General features: G+C 35.0%; 1 protein-coding gene across 1 annotated transcript; it reads right to left on the bottom strand.

Moving 5' to 3' along the window:
• Positions 1-10,570: 10,570 nt before the first annotated feature.
• On the bottom strand, positions 10,571-13,164 carry LOC124367161 (dynein axonemal intermediate chain 4-like). The gene has a single exon (XM_046823812.1). The coding sequence runs from the start codon at positions 13,068-13,070 to the stop codon at positions 10,599-10,601; it is 2,472 nt and encodes an 823-aa protein (XP_046679768.1). The 5' UTR covers positions 13,071-13,164; the 3' UTR covers positions 10,571-10,598.
• Between the last annotated feature and the right edge of the window lie 10,244 nt (positions 13,165-23,408).

Raw genomic sequence — 23,408 nt, 5'->3', positions numbered from 1 at the left:
AAATAAATGTTTAAGTAAAAATATTTCAAATAAATTATATTAGAATGTTTGATAAATCTCAAAATAAGTAATAATTCATGTTGGTTTTATCTTTAAATTATGCGTTAAAGTTGGAAATGCTATTATCCGGCAGGTAAAATGTAAGTTATAATTGCAGAAGGCATAGCCTAATCTAACACGTCGTCAAATCAACAATGTTGTCTAAGAATCTATCACTGATTAATTTCGTTCTTGGAAAATTCCCTGAAAATTGGCTTTAGACTGCTAATATAAGAAGGGTTTTAACTATAAACATTTGTTATAAACTAGGCGAAACCAAATGTATTATTTATTAAAGTTATTTACAAGATGAAACGGAACGGAACATTAAAGAGAGTTTGATCATGCCATCAAATACAAAGAAGGCCAAGTAAAATCGTAATAACAGTGCAGACGTCAGCTGGATGCCTGATGTAATTCAATCTCTGAACGAGACTCAGTGTTTTATCCCACTTCAGGAATATAGCTCCTAACTGGATTCCATAAATAACTTCGAGACGCGACTGCCTTATTTCTGTAAGTGTTCTTCTTAAAACATTGACTTTAATTTCAGTTAATTAAATTGACGTTTATTCAGTTGGGAATTTGATTTTCGGTAAATACATTCCAAATAAAATAGATTTGAATTTTGGATCAATTTTAAAATAAATTACTCACGCTGGTTTTATCATCAAATTATGCTTCAAATTAAGTAATGCACACCTTTTAAAAAGTAGTAAAAGGAATAAAGTTACAAGTATATTATCGTCAGTTAATTACTTTGGGAATGTATTTATTAATTTGAAATTTTGTCCATTGTTTTCAAACTGAGGTGTAATATTTGAAGATTTTGAAGAAAGTCCAATTTTGGTTTCATGATTCCATTAATAATAAAAACTCTTAAATAATGATGACGACTGATGAAAGTAATACCCTTCAAAAATACTTTTTAATTGGTAAACATAAAAAATTTCAATTTTTATTGGCCTCAATGAACCGCTTTTCCAAAGAATGAATGTCCTAAAGCATCCTGAATGAAACAATTAATTCTGAGGAATAGCAGATGTGTCAGGCATCAAAGTTTCACATCGTTTTGGGTTTACTCTATCAAGAAAAATAATTATTTTGAAAAAAAGGTTTAAACAAGTTTAACAACAAAGACGCTGTTTTAGGTTCATAACCCTGGATGGCTGAGCGTAAGCGAAGCTACTAACTCGGTTACCGAAAAAAACGTGACTTTCCTTCCGTCAGTTCAAACTATAATCTGAGGATTTAGAATGAAAGTAAGTCTTCATCGTAGAAAATTGAACTACCCTTCATTCCAACATGATGAAGCTATGGTGGGAAGGGTTGATTCGATGTAAATGTTCAGTTCAGATTAAACTTAGAGCAGCACCTGGAAACTACCGCTGTCACAGACTTGACTCCCTGGAATCTGAAGTCATGTTCATCTGAAGAGGTAAAAAATTTCGTGCCGAAACAATGAGAATAACTCTTTACCTAGATGACATTTTATTTTATAGTCTCAGTGTCTCTGATGTCGAAACGATGTGAGCAGTTCATTTTGAGCTTCTTCGTTGATGATTATTTTTTTATCTCTTCAGACGAACACGAATATAGATTTTAGGAGTCTAGACTGAGACAGCAGCGTCAAATTGCAAATGCTGCTCTAAGAGGAAAGTGAACTGAGGTATAACCTTTATTGTTAGTAGGTCTAGTTGTTTATAATCATTTGAGGATATATATATATTGTACTAATAAAAGCTAGTTAATTAATTTATACACAGTTTCTCTTGAGTTAATTCGCTATCTGAAAGGAATATACAGTGATACAATTTATTAGACCAAATGGTATATATATATATATATATATATATATATTTGAGTCAGGGTGAGTCAGAAATATGGTAAAATATTTTAAGACGTGATTTTAGAGCTAAAAATTAGAAAAATATGTTATATAAAGGTAGGTCCGGAAACGCTCCATTAGTGACTAATGGCTGGTGAAAGATTTTGCTTTGTTTTCAGTTCACCTGGTGAAATTAAGTGATTCTGAAATGTTTTTTTTTCTTACTTTTTAACTCAAATAAGGTGGATTTATATGGAAAATCACCTGAAAAATCAAATAAAACCACTCCAGAGGTTGTAGTGTAAACAGTTTTTGAGAAAAAGTATGGAATTTGCCAAAAATCTATTAACAATAATACCGTCTTAAATGTTTGATGTCCAATAACATTGTTAAATGACCAATAAACAAATTGTTTTTCCTAATACAGATTGTAGAGACTTTAGTTCTGAAAACAAACATAATAAGCAAAGTTAACTAAATGTGTAAAAAAGTTATGAAATTGACTCCTCACGTATTACACTACACAGCAAACTTTTGCTGTTTTATAATAAGGAATGAGTATCTGATTGGTAACAGCTGGTAATAATTAATCATTTAAACAACAGCTGTTTAAACATTTTTAAATAATAAATAATCAGCTTGGAATTTACTATTAGATGACATATTATGTCGCCTCATTGTTGAACAAAAGAACACACTGTAAAGATACTGTGTGTTTGTGTTAAGTATTTTAACCAGTTATTTTCTTCTCACCCTGTATATATATATATATATATATATATTGAAAATGGAAACGGAAAACATTTGAGATACAGTATTAATTCACCATTATCTAACATGAATAGGAACCATTCAAAGATATTAAAATCTCGTTAAGAACTTCAAGAGTAACTTAAAAACAATCTAAATTAAAATGCACGCAACTGTCGCAGTATCATTAAAAGCGTAAAATGTACGTAAAATCCCTACACGAACATTGGATAGTTAAGTCTAATCTAGAGGACATTCCTTACAATACAAGCATTCAGTATTTTTGGACTGTAAGTGAGTAACTTATTATCAGCTGATAACGGAAAAGATAAGAACGCAACAGGAAGAGGACTGACGCAACAGCTGCAACACGTATATTGTCCATCCGGTCATGGTGGTGATGTGTGGTCGGTGTACAGTCTCTGTTGTTTTTGTTTGTTGTATACTCCTCATTTATTATAATGCTTGTGTATGAGTTATTTTTAATAATTATTAACTTTGGCAATCCTGTGTGGAACATTATCAATTTTAAAACACTTGATTAAGATACCTTATTGTGAAACATGTACAACTTGGAACTCTTATGACAATATCATAGTTTATATTAGTTCTAATATCATATTTTTAGTTTATTAAACATTTCAGGGACTATAAATAGATTCAGTTCATTCACATATTATGGTGTCCGGGCCATAATTAATTTCTTATTGCCTCGATAGGACGTTAGTTGGGTATCACACCGAAAGGAGCTCTAGTCAAGGTATTTTGTATATGATTGGCGTAAGGTGTTTTACTCTTAGAGTCGAATAATCAGCTGACTGATAAAAATTAATAAGCCTAATGGATTATTTATAGTTCAGAAGCCAAGGTCCGAGTATATAACTACGATTCTCTTTAATCGACATACAAATATCGCTAAGAGTGAAATTGTTCGTTAGCCATGCTGGCAGACAGACATTCAGTTTGTTTTCGGTAACCAGACATTCAGGAAGTCAGTCGCTTCGCTTACGCTCAGCCACCCAGCATTATGAACCTAAATTAGCGTATCTGTAGTTAAACTTGTTTAAACTTTATATTTAATAATAATAAATCATTTATTTCCCCAAAATAACAAACTGGATATTACAAACAAATATTATTGCCAGTGCTTGATAATAAATAATACTATGACATAACGTATTTACAATAGCAGTAAATAATAAATACAAAAAAAAATGTTTTCTACTTATTTCATTTCTAATTTATGTACTTAGAGTGATAAAATATAAAAAGTAGGTTACATCCTTTTAGGTTTTTCTTTCTTTTTTAAACTAATAATTAGGCCAATAAATTTATACAATAAGGGAAATTTAGGTACCCCATAAGGCTGTGCCTGTGTTGGGGATACTATATACAAAAAGGGTAAAAAATAAAAATAGCGGAAACGAGCAAGAATGAAATTATAAAAATGAGTTATTGTAGCTTATGTAGTAAATAATGTACTGTTATGTTTCAAAGTTTAAATTTAGTATAACTATTGTGCTGTATTAAATAAAAAGGATTTATGCATGACTTACAATTAAAAATATTAGGCTTTATACATGTAACATTAAATATTTATATCATAAATTATTATTTCATAATGCTCTACCGTGTCTATTTAAATATTATTATAACTTAGCAGACAAGACTAACCATACACTAATTTATTATCTTAAACATATACTCAATATCATTTTGACCTATCAACCATACTCTAATTTTTTTAGAAAATATATTTATGTTCCTACTATTTTTGACTAATTCTGGCAATAAATTATATGTTCATGTTACATGTAAATTATTGTATTTTCCTTGCTACAATAAATCTAAAGCATCCGTTATATCTGCTATTCCTCAGAATTAATGGTTTCAGTCAGGATGCTAAGATGTGGTGGGGATCGAAATAAAAAAGTTTTAAAATATGAGATAAAAGTGATTTTTTCAAATCATATATCTTTTAGCTTAACACATTTAAAACCAACCGTCAGTCAGCTAACCGTATGCTTGTAAACCCCTCAAGAGGCAACTTTATTCTCTTTATCTAATGGACTATAGACTAATGGTGATATTACTATTTTTCATGCGTTTCACGGTCAGATTTAAGTGTATGAAGCTAAAAAATATAATCTGTGAAAAATTATCGTTTCGATAACTCCACATTTCGACCCCCAACTAAACCTAAAACTCAGCTGGTGGTCAATTTATTTGTTTCGAGAAATTCCTCAATCGATTTCACTGCTGTTAGCGCGATTTACTCACACTGCAATCACTATTCATATTTGTAATGTATTGCAAATCACGTGATTATTTAAAGAACTACTTTTCGCTGTCCTCTTTATCTTACCGACACCCTTTTTATATTAGTATATGACAATAAATGAAAGCGCAATACAATTATATTTTTGCAAAATATCTATAAACCAGAGTCAATGGAATTTAAAATTTTAGCGGAGCAGCATGATATCGCAATAATATAATATAAAAATATTTGGCTCCAGCTTTTAATATAGAGATGTTCCTATCTATATTTTAAATTCTGTAATCTACCCCATTAATTTATATGTAAAAGTTCCTTCATACTACGAATTTCTGTCTCACATTACTTCACGTAACAATAGCGTACCAGATTCCTCATATATCCAAATTAGAATAATCTTGTAGATATTGAAAAATTAGTAGCCAACTCTGTTTAATTAAAGTATAGTACGGAATAGACTTCGGAATGAAAAGGTTTGTTTTTGTTTTTGCAAATCACTCTGTGTTGTGGGTCAACTAAACAAATAATACAAGCCTGATGATATAAATCAGGGTGATAAATAATGTTGTGTGTGTTCGCATGGAATTTAGAACATAAAATATGATGAATACCAAGAGCAAACTCATTACTATAATTGATAATATGATTCCGCTAAGAGGATTCACCCTCGCTCTGGTTGCCTGGATTAGCGAATATGTCTCTCCCACTCCCAGGCTTTGAACGCACATAATTTAGGGTTAAACATGAAATATGACGTGGTGACGGGCTTTACATGCTTATTTCTGGTTAATATGCTCTGTTTTATTTATGTCTTAAAGTTAATGTTTCCCAAATGAAACTGCATTAGAATATTCTTAAAGCACTTTCAGATGCAGTCAATCCATTGCATTCGGTAGACCTTTAGCGAATACCTTTACGTTCATCTTATGGGTAACCTTGATGACAACAAGAAAATCACAGACTAGATAAATATTTAAATACACTGAGTAAAATCATATGGTATTTTAACATGTGATATAGTAATATATTCAGCAATAGACTTTAAATTTTGCAAGAAGCCTGTTACGCAATTTTGTAAATATATCGTCTGCATCATAAAAACAAGACATCCTCCCTACAAGCACAAAACAATTACCTTCAATACGCAATACAAATTAGAGACAATGTTAATTTAATTTGTGAGCAGTGCTCTTTTTTGCATTATTTTTACAGTTCATTACATCCTAACGTAACTTAAGTCTTCTGGGATTCTTTTCTCAGTCCAAAATAAGAACAATATGATTTTTTATTCTTTTTCACCACCTTGTTTACTTGCTCATATCCGATTACAGGCCTTTTTCGTTTCGAGTTTCACAAGAATTCCGAGTTTTATCACCCAAAAACGTGAACTACAGATTTTTCATGATTGGGTAGATGACACCCAATAAAGACCCAAGATATTGTAGGCAGAAACTGTCACAGATTTTTTTTATCTAAATCAAGATCAAAGCGTGGTCACTTCATCAGGCCGACTTACTAAATTCTTTTTGGGGTGGACAAGGGTAACACAAAGTACTTATATGAGTTACAAGACTTTTACATTAGTTACAAGGTGGTCCGTGGAAGAAACATCAAATATGAAGATAAGAAAGGCCGTACGTAACTAAGTAGTTACAAATCGTAGGTAAAGGGAAGTTGTTATAGATAAAGTAATGAGACGGATGACCCTCATTGTCACTCATCTTACAAGGTTTAACATGGTAGAAGAAATAACCTTTCAAAGTTCAAAATAAATTTTAACGAAATATAAAATGGTGTTTTTATGGGACCAGTTAGGCTAAAAATAAGAATCTTGAGTGCCTTACACATTTTTGTACATATCCCTACGCAATCAACTACTATAAGAGCATTACCACGTTGAGTAAGGGAAAAAATCAATAAGATAAGGAAATAATATTTCTTATATTATTTCGACATACTTTTCTGTACTATTGTCAAATCTAACTTTTAAAAACATAAATAAAGCCGAATTTTAGGTAATTTATAACGTTTTTTACAAATTACAAAGAAAGAACGAGTTAACACCGCTAGACAGTTACTTTAAACAGCAGTTTAATTCCAAATAATGTGTTTTTGTAATACTTTGTAACGATTATGCCATTTTACATTAACACTTTCTTGACATTTATTATTACCAATAATTAGTTAAATAAAGATATAAAACATCTTTCACTGGGCCTTCCAATTTGAAAATCATACTCTTGCTACGTTAGTTAGACCTAAGTATGATATCAATACTATTTAACAATAATCAACTTTGAGTTTAAAAGTTGCGGCCTTTTATATGTTATGAACTTTATTTCAGTGTTAAATCAACGTAGAACACGAACAATAAGTATAAATAGTTGGATATGTTATTCTACTATGAGCAGTGTTGCTTTAATATTAGTTTAATATTAAAAGATTAAAATGTTTCAAATTTTCCAAATATAATTAATTGGATTGTTAAGAGTCCAAGCAGTAAATTTAATTCGTAACAATTAATTATTCAATCGTGGAGAGATGTACCTAAGGTAAACCAAATTTAATTGTATCGGTTATAATTCGGAAAGATTATAATATGATATAAGATAATAATAATACAAACATGAAACCCAAAAATTGTTTATTTTTAAACTTGTAACAGATTTTTTTAATACACTTTGCACTGGACGTTGGATGAAAAACACGCTTGATTTTTATATACACATTTACACTATTCAGAACTACCCACTTCGACAAATTTTTTTTATGAACAATTTATAAAGAAAAGAAAATTGACTACCAAGACTAACGAGTCATCTGAAAAATCTTAAAACTATATTTTATTCATTAATTGTATTTATTTATGATACAAAATGTATTTCTGAGACATACTGTAACATCGAATAAGAAGTGTGAAATTGATTTTAAGGCTAAGGAATGTCTAGTAATTATTTAAAGACGTAACTGTGTTGTGACGATGTAATTTAATTCAGTATTCCAGTTAATTTGAACAATACATCTCCACTCCAGCCATGAACGATACTAGTGGCGCTACACGACGGTCAAAGCTTGTACTACTTGTCATTGGTTTGCCGATTCTCCGCCAGGGTGTAGCACTAAACAGCCATCGACTTGCAGCTGAAATAATATTGTATTTCCTACAGCCTTTTAAGATTCAAATATAATTCACTTTCATATCTTAACTAAAAATAAGTATAATCGATGAATAAAATTTAAAAAATCGATGAAAAAAGTATTTGAAATTAATTGTAAAGACTGAATAAATAATGCGTATACACTAACCAATTACAAAATGAAAAGCATCTTTACCTAATTTAAGGTTATTTTACTGACAGCTATGAAACAATTCAATATCCGTGTTATTTTCTTACTGGCAAGATTGTTACTAGTTCAATGACGTAGCCAGCAAGATTGTCCAAGGGGTCCGGACCCCCCCCAATTTTCAAAATTTGAAATTACTCTTTTAGTAAACTATTATTAATATTTACATAATACAGTATTTATCTATGAACATTTAACTTAAACATACTCATGCGTGGATTTTATATTAATTATGTGAGGAGTCAACATTGATATTTTTTAATAAAAAAATAAGTTTTGTAATTTGTAATTTTAAAAAGCGGTCGACTGGACTAAAACTGATCATTATCAGTTAGTGTGATGATTTAAAGGAAGATGACAATCACAAACACATATTGGGTTTACAAAATTACCACACTAAGATTCTATATACCCTACCTACGCAATACCTAGTCATTAATTTGACAAACGTGCTTTTAATATAACAACCTGTCTTATTATCGCTTTGTATGCGTATTATATGGCAAATTCATATACGTATTTACATTTGATGATAATTTAGCGCTTGCTAAACAACCACACTGTTAATTCCGCAGAAATTAAATTACGATTATATATTTTCAATTTTATTTGCTTTACCAAACGAGCGTAATTTTTGACATTTGTACTATTATTATAGTCTAAAAGTCGATAGGCAAATTGCAATGTATGAGTACACACTATTTTTTTCTTGAAATTGGTTTTTCTTTCTTGAAATCGGTATAGCAATTTCTCCTAAGAAAAAAATGGATCGTGAAAGCAGTGGAAAATAATTTCTCAATCAAGAAAAAAAAACAGGTTATGTGCTTTGTCAATGCGAATTGGTTCTTAACTCCTGGACTGCATTACAATCCAATCAATAAATTTCAAACTGTAAGTAAGGAAACAACACACGAAAAAACAACATTTAACGAATCCGAACAAATTTCCTAACGAGTTTTCAAAATGACAAAAACGAGCTAGTAATCTCATCTTTAAATAAAACAATCAGCTGATTTGAAAGCAACAGTTAAACCACGATAATAACTCAACCAGTGTATTTCCAGTTAAGAATGGTTCTCAGTAAAGCTACTCGATTATTATTTGCCGTAGGGAAATGAAATTCATATCACAGTCATCGTGAAAAGCTAACCCAAATTTCACTATTATTATAAACTTTTCAAAATTGATAATACATTTTAAATATGACCACCATTTTCGAACACAGTATTATATACATTCTACCAGCTTCTTCTTACTGGCATCTAATGCTTAATTTAAGAACAAACACCGAGTTATATGGGTCTGATTTTCTTCAAACCCCGATCTTATTTAGACTAGAGATTTTCTTAAGTTCAACATATATATACATATATTTAAATATATATATATATATATATATATATATATATATATATATATATATATATATGGCTATTGCCATTTATACAAATTTAATGTAAATAAAAGTCGTTTGACAGGTATTTGGTCTTCCGATCATATGTTAGTTTGCTTATTTAAACACATATGTCACAGATACGGCCAAATACAAAATAATTGAATCGGAAAAAGTAAGCGCTCTGTGGTGTAATGGTAGCACATTCACCCGGCCAGTGAGAGATCCGGGTTCGAATCCCGGCGGAGCAAGTACTTTTTGCGATTCAATGTTTATTGAAATTATATGTATATATATATATATATATATATATATATATATATATATATAAATGAATGTTTGTGTGTTTGTCCTTTATGGAATCGTAAACTATTAAACCGACCATTATGAAAATTTGTATGTATTTTTCCACAGAGAAGGTTTATATACTATGCCCATTGATGTAATTCTCTACCAGGCAGTGCTGGAAAAGATACAAGTTTTCAAAGCGCCTGCACAATAAAAACTGCAATTACGAGACAGTTATGTATATTAAATAACCAAACACTATATTGAAGTTATGATGTATATTTGTCTTGAAGATAAATTTCTGATTGAACTTAAAGTTTGAGTGTTAGACCACTTTATAATAAATTACATGTAAGTGTATGATGGCTATAAACATACACAGATTTTCTTGATCGTGGCAACAAGGCAAACTCGACATCGGCACTGGAAATATAATTCACTTGAACCAGAAGTGCACATACACGGGCAAGCGTGCGAAGCCGCGGGATACAGCTAGTTTCTCCTAAAAATGTAAAAGGCTATGTAAGGCTAACTAAGCAAGGACTATATATGGCATTCCTTACTTATTTTGACCTGACATATCAAATTTTGAAGTTTGATATAATTATTAGTAGACTTATTTATAATCAGTAAGGAAGCCAGCTATAAAACTATCAGTTTATTCACAAAACAATATATTATATTTCAATGACTTTCTGCAAGTTGTCCAGTTTATGGTAGAGCTTCGTCTGCAAGTTAGAGGTCAGCTGGGCAAAGGGATAGCCCAGCTTGAGTAACCGGTCGAGCAGTTGGGGGTGAGCGATGAGGCAGTTGCGGAGGGACTGGGCCAACACTTCCTCCTGGAAGGAGGGGCTGAAGGGCATCTCGGAGAGTCCGAGAATGTGAACATTTCCGTCAACATCGCCCAGGCTCAGGTTGTACCGGTTACGGCTGAAAGCGATGGCGGTGTTCATGCAGTTGGTCGGGGACAGGGTGCAGGACTTGGGGGCGACGGTCTTCCTGCGGAGGTCCCACATCTCGACGTAAGCGCCGGTGATGCTGACGACAACGGTGGAGTGTAGTGGGCTCCAGAGAGCGCTTTGCACCGAGATCATGCCGCTCTCCAGCGTTACGAGAGGGTCGTAGATGCCCTCTGCCCAGATACGAATACACCAGTCTGCCCCGCAGGTGAGGAACACCTTGCTGCAGAACGGGTTGAACTGGATATTGTAGATCGGGCCGTCGTGCGCTAAGAAGACTTCGACGTGGTCGTGTCTGTGGTTTACCGAACACAAGTAGACACATCCCTCCGATGTGCCCACCAAGTACAACATGGGGTCCGCGGGGTGCAGGACTATCACCTCCGCCGATGGGTTGCGACAAGAGGGGGTCTTCGTGGCGAAACACCTCCTCATCTGATGCACCCCTTGGATTCTCCCATGGGGACGCCCCATCGACATCATCTGCTTGCTCATCATGAACTTCGTCTTCCTGTAATTGTAGAGCTTCCCACTCTTGGTGCACGTCATCAGGAACTGCCCCGACTGTAAGGGTTCGTGCGGGTAGAACACCGCTTGCCAAACGGGGTAATAAAGCGGGTAGTGTCTGTTCGAGGCTTTCGTCATCAGGGAGCGGCCGATGATGTCGATCAACATCACGAGGCCGTTGTAGAATGTTACGGCGAGGATTTGCGGTCGGAATTCACTGAAGGTGACGCAAGTAACGGGATCTTTAAACCCGAAGTATCGTTCGGGTTCCTGGGGGTTCTTCACGTTCCAGATACAGACGTGTCCACCGTGGTGGTCCGAATACTTGAACTTGCCGTAGCCGACTGCCAGGACGTTTTCAATCTTGGGGGACCAGCAGATGGAAGTCACTGTCCTGCCTTGTGTAGGAGCATACGAGAACGTCCACAAGTATGTCAGAGAATAGTTGCATTTAAAACTCAAAGAAAACGGATCCTGCACCAGAAGACCTTGGAAGACTAGTTGCTCCTCTCGGAATTTCTTCTTCGCGATCAACCTTTCCATTATCATCAGAGCATTCAACAGCCGCACGTTAAATTTGTGTCCCAAATAGTAAAACTCTTCCATGTACTCTTCTTCATGAGCCATCTCCGCGAGGTCGAATGTTGTCGATTTCCTGAAACCGTCATCGTGCCCAACCACCGATGACGACCTCTTCTTCTCTAGATCCTCATAGGTGTCGTAGATGTCCCAAGAAGTAGCGTAAGCCGACGAATTCGCTCTATCGTTTCGAGGTACATTGACTTTGCTGTTCTTGACGGCACTTTGATGGGTCTGAGTGGCTATGTGCGACAGGGTTTTGTTCACTTGTAAGTTAAATTCGTGCAGTTGGTTATCCTTCAATGTTTTCCTTCCTTCGCCAGTATCGGGTGAGTCACACTGGGTCGGGATCACCAACATGAACACGGTCTCTGTCTCGGTCAGGGTCACTTTGAACTCGGTGGGGATCTTGGCGACTCTAGGCGGCGGGTCCTCTCTAAGCCTGAACATCGAAGGTACTCTCTCACCGAGCGTGAGAACTTTCCTGACCTCTTCCTCACTGGGTATGGCGATCGCCGAGAACGAGATCTCCCCCAAGGACAACACCCCCATACTGTGTATAGTGGGCGTGAGGCTGGCGACACTCCTGTGGGATATGGTGTACATGGAAGGCATGGAGTGTAAGCTGGTGGCGGACAGAGACCCCGGTATCCCAGATCTATCGGTGCGCGCGGTGAGGGGTCGTGCCACAGAGAGACCGGTGAAGCGTCTGTCAGATATGCTGTGAAACTCAGTATCTCGAAGGGGTTTAGGGGTTCGTACATCATTAGTCACGGGTTCGAATATAAAATAGGGATTTTGTTTTAGACCACTCCCTTCTTCACGGTTTGGAATTATTCTCATTTTGAATTCGTTACATAAACAATTTTCTTCGGTATCCGGCTTTTTTAAAAGCAGAGTTGTTCCACCATCCCCCATTCCTTCTTTACCGGGACCTTGACTTGGAATACCACTGGGAACACTTTTAACACTCTTTAACATCTCGTGTAAAATTTGCTGCTTGCTCGATACCACACTGGGCCCGTCGCCGATAACAGATCTGCGCGTCGGTGCCCCTGTCGACTTTGCAGAAAAATAGGTACTCACGCTCGCCATCGGCACCATTTATCTTCTCTAATCGGATATGGTTTGGTTTGGATCAGGCTAAATACCCTATTTCTTGAACAACTTACAGAACTTTCACAAAGCAGGTTGATATTATACAACAACGTGGTGAAATTGTCAATATCACCTGATTAAGATCGAAAATTTGAAAGACCAATCATAGAAATTACATAGAGTACTGAATAAACAATGTTGGCGATGACTTTCAAACCGGAACAAATACACTATCTGTCACAGAAAATAACTTCAAGGATGAACTCATGAATGGAAAATTGAAGGATTTGCGAGGAATGGATGGAAATTTGTCCAATCGTCGAATACTATTTTGATAGAAAATTTAAAAACATGTTCGTAGACTGTGGCTTTTAATCTGGTAAATCTATTACTTTCTAATAAGCTCTTAAACATAATTTTGCTTCCTTTTATTAGCTGTTGACGGTATAAGTATGAAAATCAACCTTCGTCTACAATGATTAGTACGAGATTTGGATCGATAAAGAAGTGTTAAATACTTATACAACAATGTAAGATTCCCTCAAATTGGGAAAGTCATATTCGTGTTGTGATTAGAGGTTTTAGGATTAATTTGCACAAGCCTTAAAGTTGCACACATAAATCATGCTCATAATTACCTAGCTATATCTCTTGTACGTCATGTATCAAAACTATTACAAAACTATAATTAGAATTTAAATGCAAAAGTGTATAACCCAACCACTTTGTTAGCTACTCTATAGCTACCTAAATATAATAACACTGGACCGTAGCTGAAAATCCTAATATGGCATCCGTCTTATCAGTTTTCGGTTACGTAATATTTTAAGTATTAGAGTATTTTCCCTTTAGGACAACTACCCTGAGAATAGAAAAAAACATTCTTATATTTTTTATCTAAAAAAATGTTACTTTTAGTGAATTAAAAGATGCGTCAACACTGGACGAACTTTGACTTCGACAATGGGCCGCTGGGATGAAAACATTAGAAATTAATGAAGTTATTCAAGATTATTAACACATAACCCGGTTCTGATATAGACAAATGAAGACCGAATAATATCTTTACGACATGCTGTGTGCTTTATGACATACTGTGTTCCATTTTATGACGCATGCAATGCAATTGTAAAAAGTATTTGCGAACACAAATATTTTTGTGGATAGCACGCCGGCATTTTGTTCGAGCAAAATGTTCGCCCTATGAGCTTCGGTGAAAAACCCTTTTGTGTCCCTTATGAAATTTCATGTTTTATGTACACCGTAATATAATTGTAAATGAAAACAGGACAGTTTACGGACAAATAACTGTTCTTTGTGTTTAAGTTATATGAACAGTTTACTATGGAATCTATGAGTGGAAGTAACACAATGAAGAACAGACGTAATAAACAGAAACTGGTACAGACGATAATGCAGTGAAGAAAATTGACATTCTATTAGTACACTACAGACGAGAGAGGAAAAGAAATGCTGAGAAGAAATTTCAAATCAGAATTGAAAAAAAGAGAGAAAATCCAAATATTCACCAAGATCTTGCCTTACAGTGCAATCTCAAGAAGAAGGAAGATAGCGATGAAATGTATAACGATGTCCAAATAGACATCAAACAAAATAATTAGAGTTTAATGTTATACAAAAATGGTAAATGGAAATGAAGGAGGGATTGATAAAAAAACAACAAAGTATCTGGATTTGAAATTTTAGGACCTGTTATTGCCATTAGCAATTCAAAATCGACGATTTAAGTAAATTTTGTGTAACTATCTTTTAGTCCGCTGTCAAATCTGCACCACTATAATCCTAGAGTCTTCTTGATAACTGCTTCTGCCACTATTGTCAACGCCATTGGTGGGGCTGATCACTAATATTTGCAGCAGAAACGACAGTAAAAGGGATTCTGACGAGTTCCTACATCAATTTTCAAACACTGAAAATTCATCAAACGCTGAATTCACAGCATAATATGTACGACAAACAGGTTTTCGTGTCAAGTAATATTTAGTGTAACGAACAGTAGGCCTATCATGTTTGGCAAAAATATTCGCTAATATTTGCGCACTATGAAATGAAATGAAATGAAATATGCCTTTATTCAAGAGGCGGAGTTAGGGCTATTTAGCCCTCTCTACCACTCAACTCACATAATATACAGATATATATTATATATATATATATATATATTTATATACATATTTACATTTTAATGACCTTAAAAACTATAACAAATTCCATTTTAAATTTAAATTTAACCAAAAATATATACTACTATGTAATAATTAAAAATCAAATTTATCAGCTGAATATGTAGAACATTTTCAAACAAAGATAAACTAAAACTTAAAATTAACAATTTACTTTTTAAATAATTTCTTGTTATTGCTACATTCATTCTCTCAAACACACAGCCTGACCACAAGCACGCCACGAGCACCGCCATCCGCCACCCCTACAGACCGCCCAGCAACAAGTCCCTGACCCCCGCCCCAAAACGAGCCCGACCATTCTATAATACGGATTATCATCAGGAAGAGAGTTCCAGAGGCGACATGCCCTGAACAGTGAACGACCTACTGAAGAAGTTCGATCGATGAACAGGAATTGAGAGTAACGTGGATCCCCTTCTCGTAGGTCGCTCACTTATATCGGAAATAAATTTGAAATTTTCGGAAAGGTAAACAGGTGACTTGTTTCTGATAACTGAATGTAGAGTTGAAAGAATGTGAAGTTGGCGAAGTTGTTGAAGTTTCAGAAGTGATAGCTGTTTGAAAAATGGAGTCACATGCTCATAACGTCTGAGATTGAAAATAAATCTGATACAATAGTTTTGAGCACGTTGAAGCCTGTCCGAAAGCTCAACAGTCATGTCACTGATCACAGCGTCACAGTAGTTGAAGTGTTGGGCAGTATGAGAGTTTTAACCAGCATAACCTTGACACTGAATGGTAGATATTAAAGCAAAACGCTTTAAAACTGTGAATGCCAGCAAATACTTATTACACGTTATCGTAACCTGGTCATTCCACTTAAGACTTGAGCTCATAGTAAGACCAAGATTTTTTAATTTGTTTTGAAAATTTAGTACGTGGTTATTGAGTTCAAGTTTTTGGTGCAACGTTGAAGTCCAAACGGTCGATCAATCTTGGGTTTCCCAATACCATTGCCTGCGTTTTGTCTTCATTTAATTTCAGCCCATGTTTATTTGCCCCACACAAGCAATTGATTCAATGTCTTGATTGAGTAGAACCATAAATGTGCTCAATTCATCAGGCGAACAGTGTACGTAAATTTGTAAATCATCGGCATAAAGATGAAACTTAGAGTGCCTTATAATAGATGTGACGTCATTAATATAAATTGAGAACAATAGGGGTCCAAGAACAGAGCCCTGTGGAACAGCCCGTGTTACGGCTTTCCATTCAGATATTTTTTTCCCTTTCTTTGACACATTGCTGTCGCCCAGTAAGATACGATTTGACCCAGTTAACACACTCATCGGAGAAAGAAACCATATACTTCTTCAATTTGATGAGGAGAAGGGGGTAATAAAACACAGTCGAAGGCTTTGGAAAAGTCAAAAAGCAGTAAAATGGTGATTAGTCTCTTGTCCATTGCCAATCTGATATCATCGGTGATTTTAATTAGGGTTGTGGTGGTGCTGTGGTTAGGCCTGAATCCAGACTGGTATTTAGATAAGATGTTATAGGTATTCAGATAAGATGAAATTTGTTGATGTACCACTCTTTCAAGGCATTTGGAGAGACAAGGGAGAATACTGATTGGACGTAGGTCAGAAGGGGATTGCGGATTAGACACTTTTCTCAACGGACGAACTAGAGCATGCTTCCAGGTTAAGGGAAAGACAGAGGAATTTAAAGAGAATTGAAAATGACTACTAAAACAGGAAGGGTGATTGGCAATGTATCTTTCAGAAAGCGCAAAGGTATGTTGTCAGCCCCAACTGCGTTGCTGGTCATCCTCGCGAAAGCAGCAAGCACATCAGCCTCACTCACAGGTGTGAAAGAAAACTGGCGGCCAGCAGCCCTCTCGAGGAGCAGCCTCCAGCTCAGCGCAAAATAATCGCTAGCTGCAGATATATTAACAGGGGATATTAATAAAGTAATCATTTATAATATTGAGGTCAAACGGAACAGGTGGGACTGATATTGGATTTACCCACACCAAGGTCTTTAATTTTACTCCACAGTGATTTAGTGGACTGAGGCTCTGAAAGTGTTGTGTGGTAAAATCTAACTTTGGCGTTACGGATTTGCTGCTGCTGCGTGTGATTCCTAAGACGTTTATATGCCTCCCAATCTTGAGTGGATTTAGAACGTTTAGCTTTTCTGAAGGCGGAATCCCTTTGCTTTTGCAAATTTCTTATTGTGAGGCGCAGAAAATATTGTGTTTTTAATAAATTATTACGTAAGCAGATTACAATTCAAAAAAATAAAAATAATATTGCTCCCTTAGTCACATTTCACATACCCAATGCAAAAACATTATACCCGTATATTCAGCCTTTTTGTGTGGAACTCTGCTAAAGACAGTCACATAAACTGTAAAGGCATGAAGATGTGAGAAAACACAGGTACACTATCTTCACAGAGTCAGCATCCAACGGAAGGATCCGCTCTGAAGAATGTGTGATGAGCAGGAGAAAACCGCTGAAGATCTGCTCTTTGAAAAGGGAGCGGTACGCCATCTTTGGTAGTTTGGACAAGGGTGGTGAATTTCCCTAGGAGGACCTGATAGTTTGTTTTCGGCGGTTTGTGAAACTGCTGAAATCATAGGATGGTAGGCCTCATGGTGTGCTTCCGTGGTGCGCAAAAACCCTTGAGGCTTAAGTGCATGGCTTTAGGCCGCCTCATAGAAGGAGAAGTATAGAAAATTTGGTTGCTCAGCCGTGTTTAGGGATCGTGTCTAAAACCCAATTGTGCACCTGATGGTGCAAGAACCAGACAGACCTCTTTTGTCCAGGTGTCTCGTTTTGAACTTCTTCATCGCCAAATTTTTTTGCATAACTCTAAACGTGGCCTACAGATTCCAGAACTCAAGTCTGTGACAGTGTCAAATTGCACGCTGCACTAAGCAGAAGGCAATTTAAACATTCGCATTCATGGTAAACATTCGCTTGGCGTTCATGGTATATAATTTTTCCCCACGAAGCCTGTTACGGAAAGAATGTGCGTACTCTTAGTATTTTAACAGTTTATGTCACATATCTTGTTAAATGACCGAGCTACCTTGTGATTTCAAAACCAAAAATATTTTACTCTTAATAGTCATTCAATTTTAAAAATCAATTTAGACTCACTCTTAACTCTTAAAGATATTTTTAATCAATAAACTATTGCTAAGAAAGATTTTACAATGATTGATATCGCCTTCCCTGCTGAGGTATCTGAGTGGTAAGCGCCTTAGGTTGTACCTTAGGGATCCGGGTTCGAATCCCGATTCGGACACAATATTTTCGCACGGTATGAAATAATCAATTTGAGTCTAGACTGAAGTAAAGTTGTGCATGTTCCCGGATAAAAGCAGATCATCCACTAGATGTAAAGTAATATTTTGTTATGAAGTAAATTATACTCCGACGTTATTAGTAATAATAATTCTAACAGGTAATAATAAACCGTCTGATAATTGTCGTTAACTTTCTATATATGTCAATCCACGTATGCGAAAAGTCTTTATTGAAGGTCCTAGAGATTTGATACATGGTACACAGAGAAGTACTCTTGGTTCAGGGAAAACGTAAAATTGTTTTAAGAGCCAAGCCAAGTTTCTATGCAATACACGCAGTGCAGCGGACAATTGGTGTTGCGGGTTTCCCAGTTATAAGGCGCTAATAATAGCCTGAAATGAGTTCGGTTCGTTAGACTTTCGTTACGCTTTGTATGCATTTGTTTGATTTCATTGATACTTTTCAGATAAAGCTCACTCTTACTTTACTATTTATATTTAATATGGACAGGGTGAATACCAAGTCAGGAACTCCCTCTATTTTTTGTAAATTATAAGGGAATATCTTTTGGGTACTGGTGCTATGTGAAAATAAACATTCATTCGACTACTTTGAAAATTTTTTGTGTCCCCCAAAAATTCGGGATTTTGGGGAAAACTCAAAAATTTCAAATTTTAACCCCCCTAAAGAGACAGCTCATTTTGAAGAGCATAAAGGAACTTAAATAATGGTGAGAAACAGAGATCGCCACCTCTTTCCCATGTAAGATAATAGGTCGTCATCATTTTAATCGTCTTTAAATTAACATTTACAAAACAGCTGTAGAAAACGTTGAAGATTTAAGAAACAGGATTGTTGAGCCCTGCAAATACCACTTTATAGTTTTCAAAACGCGAGAGAGGAGTTCACTCTACGCTATTCTCACTGCTAAATAATAGGAGGACTTCGGGTAGAACATTTTATTAGACTTGGCAACGTAGTGAGTTATTAAAAATATTGTTCTAGTAACACTGGCTATTACTTATATTTATTATTGGTAGGTAGCCCCAATAATTTGTTATCAGTTGGCATCTATTTGAAATTTTAACAGACGAAACGAATTACGAAACTTTATTTCTTTAAAGGAATGAGATAGAGATAGACCTGTAGATTCCACTATTCATACTCTTTACCACTAATTTTAAAATGAGGTGTCCATAAGACAATTGATGGGGTTTTCCATAGAGATTTTGTAACTACCCCTCAAATATCCCATTTTGAAAAAAAGGCGAAGGTAGAGTACGCCACACCACGGGTCTTAACAGGTTTCGCTAAGATTGCATGCAAATTTCAAACCTACAGGCCATTTCACTCTCAAGATGGACGATCTTAAAGAAGTCGACACAAAAACGGCGCGTCATAGAACTCATTCTTGTAGAAATAAACTTTCAGGCAACATTTAAAGTTTACATTTACGATCTTTCTCGACATATCTTGCTATATGATACATTCACATTTTTATTCATTAAATTGGTTTTCATGTCAGTGTTTAAATAATACAAGCCTACAACAGCCGCTATAAGGTGATGTTTGTGTTGGAATGAGGCTACGTGTGTCACATATTTGAACCTTTTATGTGTGTACAGAGTTTGTTTACAAATTTATTCATTCTATTGTTTTCTCGTTTCCATTGTTTTGCTGAGCCACAAGACCGATGCAAAAATATTCGCTAACGCTCAGTAAAATCCCATAGAATAACACGCACCATAATAGAACTCAGTAATCCCCAAATAGAGTAACCTCATGCACAATTTCAAGTCTATAATACGTCAGTTCGTTTTCGAGATATCGTGCAGAGAGAGACAGAAATGAAATTCTTTACAGCCCCACAAGTGATAATTATACTGAGTTAGTTTTACTGGTTAAAGTAGTTAAAAAGGTGTTTCCAGACTTTTGCCTGACCATGCATTATTGTTTACGCTGTGGCTATATGGCCGGCTACCGTCTGTGGATTAGACAGACGGGCGATGAGTGGTGACGTCAACCGTGACGTAACGAAAGGGCAGCCATAACTGTCACCTTACACCAGTGCCTTAGAAATATAAAAAACACAATTTGTAGACTATTTTATTAATTGCATATTATGCATTGCTAATGTATTGAACGTTAATGTAATAAAAGTGTACGCTTAAATAAATTAAAAAGAAGAAATATACAACTAAAAATTAACCATGTACCGTACCAGAATCTACTCTTCGTAGTTTATTAAGATATAGTTTTGTTTCTCGCAATTTTACTGGAATGTTTCAATTAATAGTCATTAAGAGAAATCATAATTAATTATAAATAATTTGTCATATTAAATATGTATGTCATTTAATAGCATAAAATAACTGGAACATTTGTTTTATTTACTAATAACACTCAAATGGTTATGATTTCATTGTATATTGTATGTAAGTGGTAAGAGGGAAATTAATCTCTCGTCTTGAGATATTTGAAAATTAATTCTTCCATTTACCGATTAAAAATAGTTTTATTATTAATCACTTATGTGGTAAGTTTTTATTTAATTTTATGCGTTTTTGTTATTTTGAAGTTAAAACCAATTTTTATTTTAAATTTTAAAAAGTACTTTCATTATTTTATAAATGAATGTAAAATAGTGTTATATCAGAGTTAATTGTTGATGAATCAAACCTGTTAGTAATCCATCAAAATATAAGAAGTCTTCGTAAAAAATTTTGATTTATTTGTAGCGGAATTATTGGAGAAAAAATATTTACCTGACATTATTATACTTACAGAGATTTGGATATATGAATGTGAAAAAGGTATTTATGAGTTAAATAACTTTTACTATGGCAGGTAGTTTTAATTATAGTTATAGGGCTGGTGGGGTGATAGTTTATGTTAAAAATAATGTATTTACTAACGTAAATTTTACAGGATTAGATATGGGTAACAGCAGATGCGATTAAATTAACCTTTACTACATTCAGTCAAACTATAATATATTAGCGATATACAGATTGCATGGTTTCGATGTAGGCAGTTTTTGTACAGAGATAGATGAATATTTAAGCCTAGATGAAAATAGTAAAACTTCGATAAAAAATCTGTTCATAATCGGTGACATAAATATCGATATACTAAAATAACAATCCGAGTACTGAGAACTATAAAATTAAAATGTCAAACCATGGTTTAGAATCTTTGATAAATATCCCGACTAGAGTAGGTACATATTTCGATAGCATCAGACAGGAAACAATCATCTCAAGGACTTGTATCGATCACGTATTTGCTCGAGTTAGCGATAGGCGTAATTGTGAGCGTAGAGTGTGCCGTGGTGGACGTGGGTATCACGGACCACAGCCTGTGCGTGGCTGTGTTGGGGGTCAAGGGTCGGCCTGCCGCTGCCTGGACGCCGACACTGGCCCGCCTCGCCGTATCGGACTACGCTGCGCTCTGTGACCGCTTGCAATCAGCTGACTGGGCGCCCGTTGTACGCCGCGCAAACGGTTTCGCTGCATATAACGAGTTTTCTTCAATTTTACAGAGCAACTTTGATCAGAGCTTGAAACCTGTAAACAGACCTTTGCACCGTACTGAAAAGAAATTAAAGCCTTGGATGACAGACGCACTATGTTCTCGAATTCAAACCCGAAATACTTTATATAAACAGATTAAGAATAACTTGAACAATGCTAAATTAAAATCTTATTACACCCGTTTCAAAAATAAATTACAAAAAGATATAAGATTAACAAGGGAAGCGTACTACAAAAATATTTTTGAACAGTGTAAAGGGAATTCCAAGGAAACTTGGAAAAGAGTAAACGAATTAACCAGGCAGAGGGAAAAAAAGTAAGAGCAATATTAATTTGATAGTTGGTGACGGTTTAATAACTGATCCACAGTTGGTATCAAAGGAATTCAATAAATATTTTTTGACTGTTGCGGAAGGCTTGTGTTGTCAAGGACGATGCGGAGAAACAAAATTTACCGAATGAATTAGCAAACTTTTTTGTAGTTAAGGACGAATTATCATCATTTTTCGTAGGACCTGTTTTGCCTGATGATTTGACTTTAGCTGTTAATTCATTACGGAATGGCAAGTCACCTGGATTTGATGGTTATAGTTCTTTTTTAATCAAAACAATTTTTTCCACTCATTTCTCAAGTATTTTTACATATAGTTAATTTAAGTTTTACGCTGGGTGAATTTCCTGAGTGCCTCAAAGAATCTATTGTAATACCTTTACATAAGAAAGGCTCGAGAACCTCGTGTGACAATTACAGACCTATCTCCCTAGTTTCGACCTTTTCTAAGATAATTGAAAGATTAATGAAGCAAAAACTCATAAATTTGTTGTCAAAAAACAAAATTTTTAGCAAAAATCAATATGGATTTAGAGAAGGGCTTAAACACGGAATCTGCTATTCTTAATCTTGTTAAATCGATAAACAAAGGGATAAATAATACGAAGAAAAGTCAGTGGGTTTTTCTTGGATATCAAAAAGGCTTTTGACACGGTCAACCACAACATTTTATTTAAAAAAAATGTACAAGAGTGGAATAAGAGGCGTTGCGTATGATTGGTTTCATAGTTATCTCAAGAAATAGGCGACAACGCGTTAGAATAAATGGCGTACTGAGCGAAAGTGCCATAATTAAGTATGGGGTTCCTCAAGGCTCAGTTTTGGGTCCAATTTTGTTTTTTAATATACATAAATGACTTGTGTAATGGCAATTTCAAGGGTTGGTAACATCATTTGCTGACGATACAGCTATAACTTACATCAAAGGCCAGTAATGTGGAAATTCAAGAAGCTATGAATGCAGATTTGGCTGCTCTCAGATATTGGTTCGCAGTTAATAAAATGATTTTAAG

The sequence above is a fragment of the Homalodisca vitripennis genome, chromosome 8 (genome assembly GCF_021130785.1).
Source record: "Homalodisca vitripennis isolate AUS2020 chromosome 8, UT_GWSS_2.1, whole genome shotgun sequence".
Lineage (NCBI taxonomy): Eukaryota > Metazoa > Arthropoda > Insecta > Hemiptera > Cicadellidae > Homalodisca > Homalodisca vitripennis.
This window is presented reverse-complemented; position numbering and strand designations above follow the sequence as displayed.

What these genes read in the sequence shown, in the direction of transcription:
- LOC124367161 (XM_046823812.1), bottom strand. Translation starts at nt 13,070, where the DNA reads ATGGTGCCGATGGCGAGCGTGAGTACCTATTTTTCTGCAAAGTCGACA.